The 19,734-nt window shown below is 44.4% G+C and overlaps 1 protein-coding gene across 1 annotated transcript; it reads right to left on the bottom strand.

The window, feature by feature from the left end:
- Positions 1-3,300: 3,300 nt before the first annotated feature.
- Positions 3,301-4,257, bottom strand: LOC120399962 (olfactory receptor 51G2-like). The gene has a single exon (XM_039528285.1). It carries the CDS (start codon positions 4,255-4,257, stop codon positions 3,301-3,303), a length of 957 nt encoding a protein of 318 aa, XP_039384219.1.
- Between the last annotated feature and the right edge of the window lie 15,477 nt (positions 4,258-19,734).

Genomic DNA, 19,734 nt, shown 5'->3' with positions numbered 1-19,734 from the left:
AAAGCAAGAAACATCACCTATCACTGTGCTTTTATCTGAACAGGCTTAAACTAAAACATTCTCAACCTTGACCTGATTACTCAGTCCAGCGATGAGAGTGATTAACTAACTGTACATTTATAAATGGCTAGCATAATATCTAACACTTAAGGTAACATGACAAAGTGGGTATTCACCCACGAAAGCTCATGCTCCAATACGTCTGTTAGTCTATAAAGTGCCATAGGACTCTGTCGCTTTTTAATAGGAGTTTGAACATGCGAATCTCCCATCTTCCTGAGAAGCTTCCTGGGATGCTGTTTTGACACTGCAGCTTCATGTGATCATATCACGTGGTATTGGACCCCATCTTGGCCTGCTAATATTTTTCCAAAAATAGGGAGTGGGGCTCAAACTGGGAAACAAAGCATTCTTGCCCTGTGTAAATCCTATTTAAGGCATAGAATTGAGTTAATCAGGGTCGGTTCTTCACAGAATCCCCGCCCATGATGACTGCTGAGAACACCTAAGACTGATCTGGGGAAGAAAGAACTGGACCCAGGCTAGAAGGTGTCCAGCCTGTGAAGGGAATATCTGGAGTTCTACGCTGCAAGCAAGAGCAGTTTATCTTCAAGAAACTCTGCAACCTGCTTAAAACAACATTTAGGGATAGAAATTATTACTTGTAGCCAGTTTCTTTAGTGTATTAAGCTTGGTTTGGGTGTTCGTTTTGTTTGATCAAACCGATTTGATCTGTTTGCTGTCACTTATAATCACTGAAATCTATCTTTTTGTAGTTAACAAACTCATTTTTGTTTATTCTAAAACCCAGTTTGTGGAATTCATAATGGACCAGGGGAGCTGTGTGTATATTCCTCCACATTCAGGGAGGGAGTGCTGGACAGCTCTCTGTGCAGTGCAGGACAATACAATTTTGGGTTTACACTCCTGATGGGATGTGTATTTCAGCGCCAGGCAATTCCTGAGCTGAGTCTTCCTGTGCAGAGCTGATTTCATTGTCTGTGGCTTTCAGCAGCTGGATGTGTCCCTACGCATGTGTGTGTGTGTGCTGGAGGAGGCTTGGGGGTCTGGCTCAGTAGGACAGTGTAAGAGAGCCCAGGCTGGTGGAACTGGCAGGCTCAGTGATACCCCAGTACATCAGGTGGCACCCCAGAGGAGGGAGAGGCCTATCACACAGGGCTGTGTCAGGGATCCAAAGAGCAACACCTCTGATATTTGTCTATAAGAGGCTTCTTACCCTGTAACATGGACACAGCTGAGCACAACGGTGCCTGGGCCCAGGCTCACACAGGTTTCAGCACTGGCTGCTTCCACAAGAAAGGGGCAAACAGATGGGAAGATGCTCCCAGAGACACAGGGAAACTGGGCTGGGGCCCAAGAGCTCCTTGGCTTCCCCAAAGAATGTAAGATGGGGCAGTTCTGTTCCTGTATCTCCAGAGCAAACCCCACCTAACTCAGCTTGCAGTGATACGCGAGATGGATGAGTGTAGATGTGTGACAGCTGCTTGTTATTTTAAAACTATTGTATGTAATGCTTTGTGCTGTTTACTAATAAACCTTTTTTGTTTTGTTTGAAGCTGCTCTGGTCACAACAAATAACATAAAGGAAGCGACTGAGATGTCCCTCAGATGTGATGAGTGTGAGCAGCATAGGCAGGGTGTTGTTGTTCCTCCAAGGAACACAGTGGAGATTCCCCCCAAGACAAAAAGAGAAGATACCTGGTGGAGAAGAAAGAAACTATATATATCCCAGTGTCAAGGCTCATTCCCCACTCTGGCACTCTGAGTGCAGAAGTGGGGCCCACAAGGACTTTAAAAAATGAATACAGATCCCCCTGGGCTTGGTTAGTAGTGCTGCCACCATCTAAGTGCAGAACTCCTTGGAGAGCTCAGGAAGGCACATTTGAGAATTCCTTCCTGTGGGGCACCCTCAAGCCCTTTCACTCCTCCTCTGGGGAAGAGCTGAGAAAAGGGAAAAGAAAAAAAAATCAGCTCTTGCTAACAGCTAACTGAAAAACAGGTGCACAGACCTCTTAAAATACAGAAATCCTGACAGAAATCCTTCCTCTTCCCAGTCACAGGACAGTAGCAGAAAATTATGACGTGGAACTTAGATAAGAACTCTTCTACATGTGGTGCTGTCATATGTAAAAACATCCCATCCTTTTGTGGCATCCTCCTAAACTATAGCAGCAGGTGGTTGGGATTTCCATGGGGTAATTTTGCCTAGTTGAAAAGAAATAATAAAAGATCAAGCTCACTCGACTGTTCTGGTTTCAGGTCAGAATTTATTATTATTTTTCAGTCTTTGCCAGCGTACCTGGGATGTGAAGGACACAAAGCAGGATATGATGTGCGTACAGGCTAAAATAGGCCTTTGGAGATATCTGGTGCATTTGGCCGCACTGAAGCCGTGCCCCAGCTGTATGGGCCTGGAGTGGGATGGGACACAACAGTTGCTATACAGGGATCACTCACTGAGTGCTTAATAATAATACCTAGCACTTGTCATCAGCACATCTCAAAGTGCTTTAAAAGGCAGTCAGTGTCAGCACCTCCATTTTACATATGGGGAAACTGAGGCACAGGGTGATGAAGCTATTTGGCCAATGTCACCCAACATACCTAGGGGCAGAGCCAGGATTAGAACCCAAGTCTTACCCAATGCTCTATCTGCTAGGTCACACTGCCTCTCTACATACAGGCACCTCTGGGTGGGATGCCTGTAGCAGCTGTTTAACCACTCTTAGAAAATCTGCATGTGATTTTGAGGCAGGAAGTGAAGCAACTGTCAGGCCAGCATAGAATCACAGAATATCAGGGTTAGAAGGGACCTCATCTAGTCTAACCCTCTGTTCAAAGTAGGACTAATCCCCAGACAGGACTAATCCCCAGTTCCCTAAATGGCCCCCTCAAGGATTGAACTCACAGCCCTGGGTTTAGCAGGCCAAGGCTCAAACCACTGAGCTATCCCTCCCCCGCTATAGCAAGTATCTCAGGAATAACTTTACTGAAGTCAGGGTAGTTGGATGCCGTGAGGACCATAGCAGCTGTTCTCTCCCTAGGGCTACCAGTAGCCATCCAGCGGCTAACCTCTGGGAAATCCTTACATTGTTTTCCCAATTTGCCTTTGATGGAGAATCCCACCGGACAATGGGACTGATTCTGCCACAGCCTCGCACCTCATGACGCCTTATAAACCTGTGAAAAGTGGGTGCAAATGCTACCAGAACCAAAGGGATGCATTTTACACAGGTGTGAATGATGGCATGGGTGCAGGGCCAGTGTGAACAAGCCCCCTCAGTCTTTATTTGGGATCCTCTTCCTCTGGAACCTCTGGACTATCCTCCTGCGGATCTGCTTGGTCTTCACGCTGTACACGATGGGGTTCATCACGGGTGGGACCAGCACATAGACATCAGCCATGAGGACGGGGACGAGGGGAGAGGCACTTTCCTTGAAACGGTGGATCATGGAGATGCCAATCATGGGGATGTAGAAGATCAGGACGGCACAGATGTGGGAGACGCAGGTGTTCAGAGCCTTGAGGCGCTCCTCCTTGGATGCAATGCTCAACACAGTCGTAACGATCATGCCATAGGATAGGACAATGAGCAACGCATCTAAGCCCATCGTGGTGATGACCACAAACAAGCCATAGATGCTGTTGATCGTCCTGTTGGAGCAGGCCAGCTTCATGACATCCTGGTGCAGGCAGAAGGAGTGGGAGAGGACATTGGGAAAACAATACCGCAGCCGCCGTAGGAGAACAGGGGTTGGCATTACCATGACCACGCTCCTCGCCATGAGAGCCAGCCCTATCCTGGCAACAGTGGTGTTGGTTAAGATTGAGGCGTACCTCAGGGGCTTGTGAATGGCCACAAAGCGGTCAAAGGCCATGGCCAGCAACACGGCTGACTCCATGACAGAGAAGGTGTGGATGAAGTACAGCTGGGCGAAGCAAGCATCGGCATTAACCTTCCTGGAATTAAGCAGGAAGATGCTCAGCATTGTGGGCAGCGTGGAAGCTGACAGGCCCAGGTCACTAAGTGCCAGCATGCTCAGGAAATAATACATGGGCTGGTGGAGGCTCAGGTCCCCCCATATAATGAACAGGATGGTGCAGTTCCCTAGGACTGCCACAATATACAAGGAGCACAAAGGGATGGCGAGCCAGCCGTGTGCCTGCTCCAGCCCTGGGATGCCCACCAGGAGGAATACGGCAGGGCTGGCTGAGGTGTGATTGAAAGCTGCCATGCTGCCGCGCCCGGGTCACCCACACCGTTCCCTAGAACGAAAAGCAATTTTGTTATTAAAGCCATGATTGGGAGCCACAGAATCTATTCACAACATAGTACAAGTCCTTGAGCCAAACTCTTCCCAGGTATACCTCCACTGATTCCCAAGCAGTTGCTGCAGCAGTGAATTTGGGATTTGCTGATACTGGAGAGAGAGAAAAAAAACCACACCTGTTCCCTTTTAGAAAGGCATCTTGTTTAGCTTTGACTAGCTGCAAGGACCTTGCAATCTCTCTTTATTGTATGAAGTTGTGCATTCTGTGCATCACTTATGATTTCTCCTGAGGCAGCAAAACTCCACCCTGTCATTGGCTAACTGACTCCATCACTGCTTCTTGGGAACAAGAGATCAGAGCTGCGTACTTCTAACATACCGCAGCTTCAATCAAGTTAATACATCTCTATCGTCTCATTCCAGAGCTCACATACCTTTCACCGGGGGCCGACTCCTGAGGCCCCTGCTCAGGAGAAACTTCCACTGCAATACATGGGAGTAAGGACTCAGTGACCACCGAGAGAGGGTTTTGGAGCTGGCCCAGTGACACAGATGAGCCTCATCCTTACCCCTGAAAGACTGTTCAGCATTGGTGGATGGGTGCTGAGAGCGTACCGAGCATACACTGTGGGTTCAAAGGTAGATGCCAGAAGCTAGGCACCCAAATCTGCATTTAGACACCCAGTTCAATCAGCCCTATTGCCAGAAGTGCGGCACACTCACAGCTCCCAGTGGCCTCCTGGAGTGGACCTGGGGGTGTTCTTTGTACTGTTGGCCTGTGGGGAGCAGTTGCTTTCTTCCCTCCCTGCCCCACTACCTCTAGCACACACATATCCACCCCCTCCCCCTCACTCTTTCACAGTCCGCGCACACAATTGACTCTTTTCAAAGGAAACCAATTTGCACGGAGAACCTGAAACAGCAAGTTCGGCCTTTATTGCAAACTCTTGGTTTCAGTGAAAGCTGCAGATGGGGTCATCCTGGGTGGGCCCAGTTCTCCTCTCACATGCTCCGAGCGATCCCACTGAAGTCAAAGTAGCTGCACCAATGGACAGGTCCCGCATCAGTGTTCCAAGACCCTCCTTGGGATTTTTGGGGACTACCCTCCCAGCAGTAGCAGCTTAAACCTTTTTTCACACACTGTAAAATCCTGGTTGGCACCAACGTAAGGGAATGGAGTGTCAGAATCTCTGGACTGAAACTGACAGCCCCCTGTAGCCCAGTGAGCCAGCTTACCTCTGTTACATTCGCTTTGCATTATACAGCACAAGGTTTGTTAGCCTGCACTTTAATATCCAGAAAACTCAGTTAACCGGCATATGGGGCTGGAGCACTTGCAGGGTCCCAGCACTCAGTAACTCCTCCCCCGCCATCCTACAGCTTCTGGAGCACCAGAAATAAGCTCAGGAGGGAGGGGGAGGAGCTGGGGTGTTTGGGGGAAGAGGCAAGGCGGCTGCAGAGTACCACGATTGGGGGCCGGGAGCACAGCACTGCAGCTGGCAGCAGGACCAGGTGTGCAGCTCCGTGGCTGTAGGGGGTTTTATCCAGAGCGATATCAGCCAACCATAGAACATGAACTGACACCAGGTTTCAGTCAGAACATCTGACCGCAAGGGTGCCATGATAACGGCTTGATGTATATGATAATGGGGTGAAATCATAAATACACTAACCTATAGAAGAAGGACATCTTAACATTACAAAACCTAATTTACCCATACTAATTCCCCCCTACTGTTACTCACACCTTCTTGTCAACTGTTTGAAATGGGCCACCCACATTACCACTACAAAAGTCATTTTTCCTCCCTTGGAATTCTACTGTTAATTGAATTGTCTCATTAGATTGACTCCCCCCCGACCTGGTAAGGCAACTCCCATCTTTTTCTGTATCATGTATAATATATAAATATACCTGCTACTGTATTTTCACTCCATGCATCTGATGAAGTGGGTTCTAGTCCACAAAAGCTTATGCCCAAATAAATATTTTAGTCTCTAAAGTGCCACAAGGACTCCTCGTTGCATCCCAGGGCAGCAGGGGAGAGATAGATGTAGACCTTGGTAGGGGCCAGAGTGATGGCCACTGGTGAAGATGAGAATGGTGACAGTGATGAGGAAGATAATGGTTAACATTTCAGGTTGTTCTGCAAGGGATGGTGTCGGTCTGGATATTCAGATGTACTGTCTGTATTATCTCTATCTACCTTACTGTGCGTGTGTCTTTGCTCAGTGTATTTGTAAATATAAAAGAGTTGCTCTAGTGTAAGTGATGCACCTGTGCACATCGGGGTGCCCAGTCATATAAGAACTTTAATAAGAATCTGACTGAGCCTGATCTTGGGACAAGAACCTGTCAACCCTCAAAGTGATAAGTTGGAATTTAATTCATAATCTTTAGACCAGGTTACACCCCAAAATAATAAATCCAGGGTCCCACTTCACTTTGACCCATGGTGAATATATGACGGTGCACTGGCTTTTTGCGCTCTTTTCCTCTCCCTTTCACTGGCTACGATGCTAAGCATCTTCACTTCCCCTCTCCTTAGATTTACTCCTGCACAGCCTTCAGATTCATCTTCCTAACTGGAGTTTCTCCTTCCGACTGTATTGTCTGAATTCTCTGCTGGAGGCAGAGCGAGCAGCACAGTCTGCTGAATGGTTTTCTGTGTTCTTAGTGTACGTGACTGGCAGGTGTATCAACACTCTTCAATTATGTGCACAAATCTGGAGCCAAGCCAGTTTGGAAATCTGTGTCAAACCAGGAAAGACAATGGTAATGTTCCAGATTTACACCAGTGTAGGTGATATCAGACTCTGACCTCTATTTTTATATCAGTGTAAAATCACGGCTGGTAACATCTGTGGGTGACACAAAGATTGGTGGGGCAGTAAATAATGAAGTGAGGGCATCACCCCCCAGACCCATCCGGGCATGCTGGGCCCATTTGAACAACATGCATCTGAATACGGCCAAAAGCAAAGAGAGACATCTAGGACCAAGGCATGCAGGCAGACCTACCGAACGGGGGACTATATCCTGGCAGGCAGTGACTCTGAAAGGGATTATGGGGTCATAGTGGACAAGCGACTGAGTATGAGCTCCGGGGTGATGCTAGGGATCATGTGATCATTGGATATATGAACGGGATAGTGACCAGGGTGCAGGGAGGGGATTTTACCTCTACTGGGCATTGGTGAGATCGACACTGGGATATTGCATCCAGCTCTGGTGCCGTCATTTTAAAAAGGATGTTGACAAATTATAGAGGGTGCCGAAAAGAGCCACATAAATTATTTGAGGGACAGAGAAAATGCCTCACGTGAGAGACTTAAAGAACTCAGTCTGTTCATCTTATTGAAAAGGAGAGCTGTGTAAGGACCTTTCTGGGGAGAACATGAAGGGTACTAATGGGGTCTTTAATCTAGCGGAGAAACACAGAACAAAACCCCTGGCTGGAAGCTGAATTCAGACACGCCGAAATTAGATAAACAGGGATAGAGATGAACCACTGGAACAAACTCACAAAGGAAGTGATGAATTTTCCATCTCTCAGTGTCTTCAGACCAAGACTGGACACCTTTCTGGAGGGTGTTTTAGCCAAGCAAATGTTTTGGTTTAGTCAAATGCAAGTTATTGGACTCAATAAAAGGGTAACTGGATGACCTGGGATGGCTTGTGCTAGACAGAAGGACAGAAGGGATGATCTAAAGGCCTTAACACTATGAATCAAGTCATAATCTGCGGGATATTAGATCCTGTGTGTTCCCATCCATAGCTGTAAACTCTCCTAGCCAGACATTATAAGTCTGATGCAGGAATTACCGTGTGAAATTGTACAGCTTGGGGTAGACAGGAGGTAAAACCAGATTATTCAGAAGGGTAGCCGTGTTAGTCTGGATCTGTAAAAGCAGCAAAGAGTCTTGTGGCACCGACGAAGTGGGTATTCATCCACGAAAGCTCATGCTCCAAAACGTCTGTTAGTCTATAAGATGCCACAGGACTCTTTGCTGCCTTGACCAGATTATTGTTTATAATAAATTTTGATCTCACTTTGTTCAATATTAGACCAGACTAGATTCGAATGATCACAACCTTATTTCATTTGCTATGTGAACACAGAATTTACTCCTGACCAGTGAGATGTGTATACTTGGTATCTTGTGGACACAGTGCTCTTCTGCAGTGGGATCATGAGACGCATGTGGGGGAACCCTGATTTCAGACATTCAGGGTGAAACCCTAACTAGCAGGCTTGAGAATTGACACTGCATAAAGAATTTTCTCGCAGTCCCTTTTCAAGCTTTCCAAGTGCTTGACCTTCCCTTAAGCATCTTAATCCATTAATGAACATAAGAACAGCCGTACCGGATCAGACCAAAGGTCCATCTAGCCCAGTATCTGTCTACCGACAGTAGCCAATGCCAGGTGCCCCAGAGGAAGTGAACATAACAGGCAATGATCAAGTGATCTCTCTCCTGCCATCCATCTCCACCCTCTGACAAACAGAGGCTAGGGACACCATTCTTTACCCATCCTGGCTAATAGCCATTAATGGACATAACCTCCATGAATGTATCCAGTTCTCTTTTAAACGATGTTATAGTCCTAGCCTTCACAACCTCCTCAGGTAAGGAGTTCCACAAGTTGACTGTGAGCTGCGTGAAGAAGAACTTCCTTGTATTTGTTTTAAACCTGCTGCCTATTAATTTCATTTGGTGACCCCTAGTTCTTGTATTATGGGAATAAGTAAATAATTTTTCCTCATCCACTTTCTCAACATCACTCATGATTTTATATACCTCTATCATATCTCTCGTTAGTCTCCTCTTTTCCAAGATGAAGAGACCTAGCCTCTTTAATATTTCCTCATATGAGACCCTCTCCAAACCCCTAATCATTTTAGTTGCGCTTTTCTGAACCTTTTCTAGTGCTAGAATATCTTTTTTGAGGTGAGGAGACCACATCTGTACACAGTATTCGAGATGTGGGCGTACCATGGATTTATATAAGGGCAATAATATATTCTCAGTCTTATTCTCTATCCCCTTTTTAATGATTCCTAACATCCTGTTTGCTTTTTTGACCGCCTCTGCACACTGAGTGGGCATCTTCAGAGAACTATCCATGATGACTCCAAGATCTTTTTCCTGACTCATTGTAGCTAAATTAGCCCCCATCATATTTTATGTATAGTTGGGGTTATTTTTTACAGTGTGCATTACTTTACATTTATCCACATTAAATTTCATTTGCCATTTTGTTGCCCAATCACTTAGCTTTGTGAGATCTTTTTGAAGTTCTTCACAATCTGCTTTGGTCTTAACTATCTTGAGTAGTTTAGTATCATCTGCAAACTTTGCCACCTCACTGTTTACCCCTTTCTCCAGATCATTTATGAATAAATTGAATAGGATTGGTCCTAGGACTGACCTTTGGGGAACACCACCAGTTACCCCTCTCCATTCTGAGAATTTACCATTAATTCCTACCCTTTGTTCCCTGTCTTTTAACCAGTTCTCAATCCATGAAAGGACCTTCCCTTTTATCCCATGACAGCTTAATTTACGTAAGAGCCTTTGGTGAGGGAACTTGTCAAAGGCTTTCTGGAAATCTAAGTACACTATGTCCACTGGATCCCCCTTGTCAACATGTTTGTTGACCTCTTCAAAAAACTCTAATATATTAGTAAGACACGATTTCCCTTTACAGACACCAGGTTGACTATTGCTCAACAGTTTATGTTTTTCTATGTGTCTGACAATTTTATTCTTAACTATTGTTTCGACTAATTTGCCCGGTACTGACGTTATACTTACTGGTCTGTAATTGCTGGGATCACCTCTAATATTGGCGTTACATTAGCTGACTTCCAGTCATTGGGTACCGAAGCCGATTTAAAGGACATTTTACAAACCTTAGTTAATAGTTCTGCAACTTCACATTTGAGTTCTTTCAGAACTCTTGGGTGAATGCCATGGGGTCCCGGTGACTTGTTAATGTTGAGTTTATCAATTAATTTCAAAACCTCCTCTAGTGGCACTTCAATCTGTGAGAGTTCCTCAGATTTGTCACCTACAAAAGCCAGCTCAGGTTTGGGAATCTCCCTAACATCCTCAGCCGTGAAGACTGAAGCAAAGAATCCATTTAGTTTCTCTGCAATGACTTTATCGTCTTTAAGCGCTCCTTTTGTATTTCGATCGTCAAGGGGCCTCACTGGTTGTTTAGCAGGCTTCCTGCTTCTGATGTACTTAAAAAACATTTTGTTACTACCTTTGGAATTTTTGGCTAGCTGTTCTTCAAACTCCTCTTTGGCTTTTCTTATTACACTCTTACACTTAATTTGGCAGTGTTTATGCTCCTTTCTATTTGCCTCACTAGGATTTGACTTCCACTTTTTAAAGGAAGTCTTTTTATCTCTCACTGCTGCTTTTACATGGTTGTTAAGCCACGGTGGCTCTTTTTTAGTTCTTTTACTGTGTTTCTTAATTTGGGGTATACATTGAAGTTGGGCCTCTATTATGCTGTCTTTACAAAGGGCCCATGCAGCTTGCAGGGATTTCACTTTAGTCACTGTACCTTTTAACTTTTGTTTAACTGACCCCCTCATTTTTGTGTAGGTCCCCCTTTTGAAATTAAATGCCACAGTGTTGGGCTGTTGAGATGTTCTTCTCACCACAGGGATGTTAAATGTTATTATATTATGGTCACTATTTGCAAGCGATCCTGCTATAGTTACCTCTTGGACCAGCTCCTGCGCTCCACTCAGGATTAAATCTAGAGTTGCCTCTCTCCTTGTGGGTTCCCGTACCAGCTGCTCCATGAAGCAGTCATTTAAAGTATCGAGAAATTTTATCTCTGCATTTCGTCCTGAAGTGAAATGTTCCCAGTCAATATGGGTATAATTGAAATCCCCCACTATTATTGGGTTCTTAATTTTGATAGCCTCTCTAATTTCCCTTAGCATTTCATCATCACTATCACTTTCCTGGCCAGGTGGTCAATAATAGATCCCTAATGTTATATTTTTATTAGAGCATGACATTTCTATCCATAGAGATTCTATGGAACGTGTATTCGCTTAAGATTTTTACTTCATTTGAATCTACATTTTCTTTCACATATAGTGCCACTCCTCCCCCTGCACGACCTGTTCTGTCCTTCCGATATATTTTGTACCCCGGAATGATTGTGTCCCATTGATTGCTCTCAGTCCACCAGGTTTCTGTGATGCCTATTATATCAATAGCCTCCTTTATCACAAGGGACTCTAGTTCACCCATCTTATTATTTAGACTTCTGGCATTTGTGTACAAGCACTTTACAAACGTGTCCCTGTTTATTTATCTGCCCTTTTCTGATGTGCCAGATTCTTTTTTATGTGACTGTTTATCATCTGATCTGGCCCTTACATTATCCTCTTCCGTCCTCTGCTCCTGACTATAACCTGGAGATTCTCTATCATCAGACTCTCCCCTAAGAGAAGTCTGTGTCCGATCCACATGCTCCTCTGCAGCAGTCGGCTTTCCCCCATCTCCTAGTTTAAAAACTGCTCTACAACCTTTTTAATGTTTAGTGCCAGCAGTCTGGATCCACTTTGGTTTAGGTGGTGCCCATCTCTCCTTTATAGGCTCCCCCCATCCCAAAAGTTTCCCCAGTTCCTAATGAACGTGAACCCCTCCTCTCTACACCAGCGTCTCATCCACGCATTGAGACTCTGAAGCTCTGCCTGCCTACCTGGCCCTGCGCGTGGAAATGAAGCCTCTCAATACACCTGTGAGATTGGTGAGTCAGTAGCATTAGTCCTGCTTTTAGAACTATACAAGATTCAATATATTCTGGGGCAGCTTCTCCCTTCCATCACACTAGTATAAATCTGGAGTCAAACCAGGAAAGACAATGTCAGATGTACCCCAGTGTAACTGAGCTCAGAATCCAACCCATGTATTGCACAGACCCATGCATTGCACTGGAGGAACCGACATACTCACCAAATTCAGGCATGAACAGAGAGCAGGAAATGGGGATGATCTTCACCAGACAGGGATGAGATGCACTGTAGGGTTTTCATGCAGAGCATGCAGTGCCTGTTAGCTTCTCCCTTTGGCATTGTTATAATGGGTTCCCTCAAAAACTCCCCAGGGGTTGCTGATCATCTGGGAACAAAACATTTCTGTGTGTTCTTTAACCCTATAAGTGCTGCACACCAATCACCAGATTCTTAGCTAGTGTTAATCAGCTTAGCTCCATTGACCTCCATGGAGCTGCACTGAATTACGTGAGTTCAGGATCTGGCCCATTGATGTGAGTGGTGCTACACTTGTTTACCCCAGCTAAGGATCTGGTCCTTGGAGCTCAACAGAACTACATCAGTTTACACCAGCTGATGATCTGATCCATTGATATCACTGGAGCTAGGCCAATTTACGCCAGTTGAGTATCTGGTCCATTGACATCAGTGGTGCTACACACGGTTACACCAGCTGAGAATCTGGACCCAAACTATTAAACCATAAGAAGGGCATCTATGTCCTTTAATGTGCTATGTTCTTGGTTGCCAATTCTCAGTGTTCTCCTCCAATCTCCACTCCTGCAACCTCCTCTATTTGACAAACTGGTTTTCAAAAAATTTAAGCTCCCACATAAACATCTGTCCACTTCTAAAGCCAACATGGAACTGTCTGGAGAGCTCTGACCTGTGCAGTTAGCTCCCCCATCTCCATGCTTCTTTTCTATTTCATTTAATATTATTCACCTGCCTCCTCACGTCCCATGGTTCAGCGAGGATTGGGACTGAAAGAGCAGAGACTCTGGCTTGGGGACATCCACAGTTAAAAGCCAGACCCAGTGAGCTTGAGCTAAAATACCAGAGGCTTTAGCTGAGATCTGTAACAGACCTATATCGTCAGGATCAGGCACAGAGGGAAATGTCACACACACTGTCCCATGTGTTATAGAAGCTCTCCCCTTTCTTGGGGCTTAGTTTTCTTAAGGCAGAAATTAGCAATAATCAAATAGGAAGTTCAGCTCAAACCTCCTCTATTGGTTGGTATGTTCATATGGATCCTTCCTTCTGGCTGCTCAGCCCACACCCTAGATCCTCTCTTCCCACACAACCCCTCCCTGCTCTGAAACAAAGGAAAACATTTGCTCCTGGTTCAAATGTAGTCCCAAATTTCTAGTCCAAGCAATTACCTTTCAACAGCACTGGTACATTCATAGATTTTAATACCAGAAGTGGCCAGAGGGACAGGGGAGGAGGGAGCAGAGAGCGACAATGTGAGTGGAAAGGGAGGAGAAATACTGGGGAGAGTGAAGGAGCAGGGAGACAGAATGCAGGAGGGACAGGCGATTGAGTGGGGGCAGTAAGGGTGATAAGGAAGTAAGGGAGGGACAGAACAGCAGGAGAGATTCACTAGAGCTCCTGCCAAGCAAACACAGGAAGACCCGCATGTCTGTTGGTGTGTTTAAGGTTGGGATTGAAACCTGACATGCTCACATATGAATTGGGGATGGCAACTGCCCTCTAAATGTTCAAAAAACACAATATAACATTGTGTCTCTAGTATCCTATAGTCAATATGGCTACAAGGACACTGCACACACAAAACAGAAGGCAGTTGAAAAGTCCCGCAATACTACTAATAATAAATTAATAATTACTGCTAGAATCACATGGTTTTTCTGTCAATCTCATGATCTTTGTGTGTGTGTGTGTGTGTCGGAGGGGACTCTGTCCCACGGATTTTGAATGCTTTGGGTTGACAATAATGAGAGACAACTTTGCTGCTGAACTCCAATCCATGGCTGTTTCTACACACGGGGGCTGTGCGCAGGTGAGGCATGGGTGGGCTGCGGGAAGGGTTAGGCCAAGGGATCAAAGGCTATAAATCATCCCATCCTGCCCCAGAAGGAGGCTGCACCACCTAGCCCAGCCCTGGGGTTGCAGCAGTCTCTGAGAAACAAATGAGAGCTTCCTCCAGGACCTGTCCTCTGCTCACCTGCCCAGGATCCAGATCAGGTATAAAGTCTGTGATGTGCTTGAAAACTGTGTTGGAATTGTGGACTGTCACTTTAATTTCCAAGGGGTTTACTGGTCCTGCTTGTCGGAAATGAGCTCTGTAGGGAAGTGAGAGATCTGAGTGACTAGTGTAAGGTGAGGTAAGTTGGACGTGTCTGCCTAAGGGAGCAGCCTGTTTTGTCTCTCTCTGCTTTGGGGTTCTTCTGTGTGAGGACTCTGAATTCTAAGAAACAAAGCAGGGATACACTACTATCTTCCAGTAAGAGGATTTTTTGCTGTCAGACAAAAACAATGTTTATAGTCCATTAAGGTTGCAGCAGAACTCACCCCCTCCACCCTTGTACAAACAGAAAGAAAAAGTTCCAGGGTGTGTTGGTCAATTACAGGATGACTATGAGCCGTCAACATGATGCAGCTCTGAAAAAGGCTATTGCAATCCCGGGATGCATCAGGCGAGGTATTTCCAATAGAGACAGGGAAGTGTTATTGCCATTGTACAAGGCATTGGTGAGACCTCAGCTGGAATACTGTGTGCAGTTCAGATACATCATGGATGTAAGCAGAGTCAGGATGAGCCCCACCCTGACATCTGGTGGTAAATTATGGGGAGTGCGGAAAGTGTTGCATTGGTATTTCGGTTATTTGCATGGGCACTCCCACCCCACTTAGCATACCGCAAAGCAGCATGGGAGGGTTAGTTTCGTACAGTATTACTGTGAGCCCCAATTTGATTGTTATTGGGGCAGGAGGAATGAAATGTTGTCACCCTGATTGGGTAAATGGGGAACTACAAAATTGTCTTGTGATGGGGGGTTTCATTGTCAGCTGGATAGCGCTTGCTAGATGGGGCACATGGGTTCCAAAACCCATTGAAAAAAGAGGCTGGGGACAGGTATCTGTACTTGGTGGTGCAGGCTCCTTGTGTGAGCCAGAAGCACCAGTTCCACCTATGCTTCTATCCACTGTGGAATGTCAGAGTTAATTTTTGATTCCCTTAAGAATCTAGATGCAGGTTACTGAGCTGAGAGCACTGTGCTAATGAATGGAGCTGAAATCACTGAAGAGCTGGACTTGCTGAGCTGGACTTGCTGAGCTGAGAGCACTGTGCTAATGAATGGAGCTGAAATCACTGAAGAGCTGGACTTGCTGAGCTGGACTTGCTGAGCTGAGAGCACTGTGCTAATGAGTGGAGCTGAAATCACTGAAGAGCTGGACTTGCTGAGCTGAGCACACAATCAACCTGTGGAACTCCTTGCCAGAGGATATTGTGAAGGCCAAAACTGTAACAGGGTTCAAAAAAAGAACTAGATAAATTCAGAGAGGATAGGTCCATCAATGTGGATAGTGAAATCATCCCTTGGCCCTCACTCCCCTCACAATTCAACACCTGGAAACGTGTCCCAAGAAAAAAGTCTGAATTGAGGAGTTGGTCCCAGCCTGATCGTGGAAGATCCGTGATCTGCTTGTATTATTTATCAGGGTTAGACACTGCTTGATTCAAATCTTGTCTAGTTTATAGAACTCAGATTATGTTTTTACTTGTTCTTACATAATCAACTTTGATCTGTCTGTACAGTTACTACTTATAATCATTTAAAATCTATCTTTTTTTAGTTAATATATCTGTTTTATATTTTATCTAAGCCTGTGTATTTTGCATGAAAAGCTTGGGGAAATCAGCTCAGGAACAAGAGCTGGTGCATGTCCTCTCCATATTGAGAGATAGGCAGAGTAAATAATAAATTTACAATGGTCAGGCTTCTGACCACAGCAAGATGTACATCTCTGAGGTCCTAGGCTGGGGAACTGGGGGAATTGTCTGGAGTCTCTCTAATTTTGGCTCATAAGTAGCTGACGAAAGCATTCATGTAACTCAGCTGGGTGTGTCCCTGCCTGTGGATGGCTGTGTAAGTGCAGCACCTGGAGAGGTTTAAGGGCTCAGTGGTACCCCAGTCTGAGTTTGCACCCCAGGGAACCCATCACAACAATGCAGTGACCTGTTTGCTAAGCAGCATATATGGTGTTGAGCAACTAATATCAGTGATCTGAGATCTGCTCTAGCTGCCCATCATCTTTTGGGTGGAATGTAAGTTATTGGTATTGACCTACATAGGACCTGGTATCTGCGAGATCATCTCTCTTTCTCTTTCTCCCCAGGCGATAATCTCCTTGTGACAGGCAGAAGCACTTCAGCTGGAGCCCCCTCTGTTTAAAAGTTGGAAGATTTCTAATTCAACCTTAGAACTCAAATGCCCCCTCTGCTGCAAAGGATCTGGAAAAAGGCTGGGTACCTGGCCCACTGCCTCCAGACCTGGGAGATAGGTCTCGTTCCTAGACAGACACCCAAACTGCAAAATACATGGGCCTAATCTGCACTCTCAGGAGAGAGCGGGGGGCATTATTGGTCATTTTGATAGTCAACCAATCAATGATTAGAAGCTATGCCATGTGGGCTTATATGACCAATCGTTCACCAAATCCTTTTGGCTAACAAATGCACGTGTAGATTGGTTTCCAAACAAACAAAAGGGTTCACTCTGCCTGAGAAGTGTTTGGAACTAGGTACTCACTTTGCCTGGCAGGAATGGGCTGTCAATGGAGACAAAATACAGATCTGAGATTCTCTGGGTGACCGGGAAAGGCTAGAAAAAACCACTGCAATGGACATATACAACAGTGGTGACCTGAGTGGGTCTTTCCAACAAATCTTATATTTCAACGACACGTTATTGGGCTTGAGGCAGGAATTGCTAGGTGTAATTCAATGATCTATTATACACGAAGTTAGATTAGATCATTATGTCCCTTCTAGCTTTATAATTTATAAAGATGCATATGGCAGATGTTGGGGAACAGTTTAACAGAAGGCTTCATGGTACGCAAATTTTATTAAAGAATGGCATATTAAGGAAGGATTTCAACAAATAAGTAAATATTAATAACAATTATTTACAATAAAGAGCAAGGTAACAATGCTGAAAAATTACATTTTATTATGGAGGCATCAGTAGCAAAGCCATAGTTAAAGATTAGTCAAGTTTTGCCCTTAGAACAGGGATACAACTTCTGTATGTATGAAAAACACAGTGTAACCTCAGCCAACACTTATTCTCTGAGTGCAGAATGAGTTTCTAGAGAATTTACAAGTCAACCTCCTATTAGTTTAGGAATGAATGCATGTAATCTTTCTCCCTTAAAACTCTGTCTTCCTTATATGCATTCACTGAACACCCCCAAGTCCCTGTACGAAACAAGATATCTTATTCATGAAACAGAAGCTCTAAGGGCATAAGTTTTGCAGACTGGAATTTTGTGGGGTGAACACTACAATCTTTCCTTTTGGGAGTGTCATAAACAAAGAGCTAAGGGTAGCATAAAATCCTTTCTGAGCAGCTGTACTGAATCCTTACCTGTAAGGGGTTAAGAAGCTCAAAAACCGGGGTGGCACCTGACCAAAAGGACCAGTAAAGAAATAAGATACTTTCAAATCTTGGCAGGGAGGTTTTGTTTGTGCTCTCTTTGTTGTTCCCTCTCTGGGTGGAGAGAAAGACCGGGCAGTAAAAACATCTCCTGAAAACATATCTGAAATGAGCATCTAAGATTACAAAAATTGTAAATAAGGGCAAGGAAATGTGTTAGATTATCTTTTGTTTGAGCTTGTGAATTTTCCTTATGCTAAGAGGGAGTTTTATTCCTTTTTTTTTTTGTAACTTTGAAGCTGAGCCTACAGGGGAATCCTTGTGTTTTAAATCTTTTTATTACCCTGTAAAGTTACCTTCCATCCTGATTTTTGCAGGTGTGATTCTTTTTTCTTTAAGTAAAGTTCTTCTTTTAAGAACCTGATTTATTTTCAGTGTCCTAGAGACAAAGGTCTGGTTGGTACTCACATTATTCTCAGGCCTCCCCAGGAAAGGGGGTGAAGGGGCTTGAGGGAATATTTTTGGGGAACAGGGACTCCAAGTGACCCTTTTCCTGAAATTTTGTCTAAATCTCTTGGTGGTGGCAGCAATACGTCCAAGGACAAGGAAAGTAATTGTACCTTGGGGAAGATTTAACCTAAACTAGTGGAATACAAACTTAGGGAGGCTTTCATGCGGGTTGCCACATCTATACCCCACAGTTCAGAGTGGGGAGGGAACCCAGACAGGGACTCTGTAACCAGAGTTGCTGGAGGGGCTATACTGAGAATACTCAATCAGGGAAAACTGTAAGGAATAGGGTAGACAATCTCCAAAACTGGTGGCTTATTCTTATACTTAGATTCACTGAACCAGTAAAAAAAAACAGCTTCTATAATACCTTATTGGTTACCAAGAAGCCAAAATACAGTTCCCTTTAAGCAATCCAACCTTTGGCTCCCACCCAGACAACCAAGTCTATATATTGAGGGTTATTTAAAATCTTATTCACCATCTATAACGTTCTACCGTTCCCAAGAGAAGTTCTACTGCTACCAAGAGATTGGACACATTACACACCAGGTAAATGAATATTTCAGATCTTACCCAAATACACACTTACAGCCAATTCTTATTAACTAATGTATTTATTTAAAAGGAAACGAAAGAGAGTTATTGTGGTATAAAATCATTATACATACAGATATGAATCAAGTTCTTAGGTCAGTTTCATAGCAGACATGGTGGGGCAGCTGATTTGTAGAAATCCTTCTGGGATTCATGGAAAAAGTCATAGTCCAGTAGGCAGTCCATGTGCAGCATTAGTTCAAGTTCTTCCATAAGAATTTCAGGGCTAATCCAGAATTCCTCAGTCTTGTGACTTGAACTTCCCCTGACAAAGTTTAAGCAGATCTGAGATAGTAAGATTGAGGCCCCCAAATCCCTTTATAACTGAAGTTCAGCTGATTAGCCTCTTGTCTGCAAATAATCACTACAGGCATTCCTTGGATGAAGAATAGGTAACGTCCTTGGTTGCTTTGAAGTAAATCTCTATTTCCTAGGCATACACCAATAACTAGTTGCATTGATTAGCATAAGGCAATTAACCATTCAAATGTTTCCGAGGTAGTTTACTACAAACTTCAAAAAGAAATAAAGACAATGATATTACTACACTACAAGTTTCATTTAAACGTTAATGTCCCCTTTTCATCTCTGAATCAATAGAGTATAGTAGTGTAACATTAAAGACAGGAACTGAAATTTAGCATCTGCAAGCTAATTAAATCACATCGCTGAACTTCTAATAAAATATAGTTAACCAAGATGAATAAGATTAATATCTACTTCTGATTCTCTAACAATACAGGACTACATTTCAAGAATTCTAGTTTATTTACCATGTCTTTGCTAAATATCTACAAGGAATATCCCTGTTTACCATTTCAATACTTTTCTAATATGTCCGTAAAGGTTGCTTTTAGTTCAATCAGCCTGCTGGTTGCTTAACCGTCACTGGC

Source organism: Mauremys reevesii, linkage group 1 (assembly GCF_016161935.1).
Source record: "Mauremys reevesii isolate NIE-2019 linkage group 1, ASM1616193v1, whole genome shotgun sequence".
Lineage (NCBI taxonomy): Eukaryota > Metazoa > Chordata > Testudines > Geoemydidae > Mauremys > Mauremys reevesii.
Note: the sequence above shows the minus strand (reverse complement) of the source record. Positions and strands in the feature narration are given on the sequence as shown.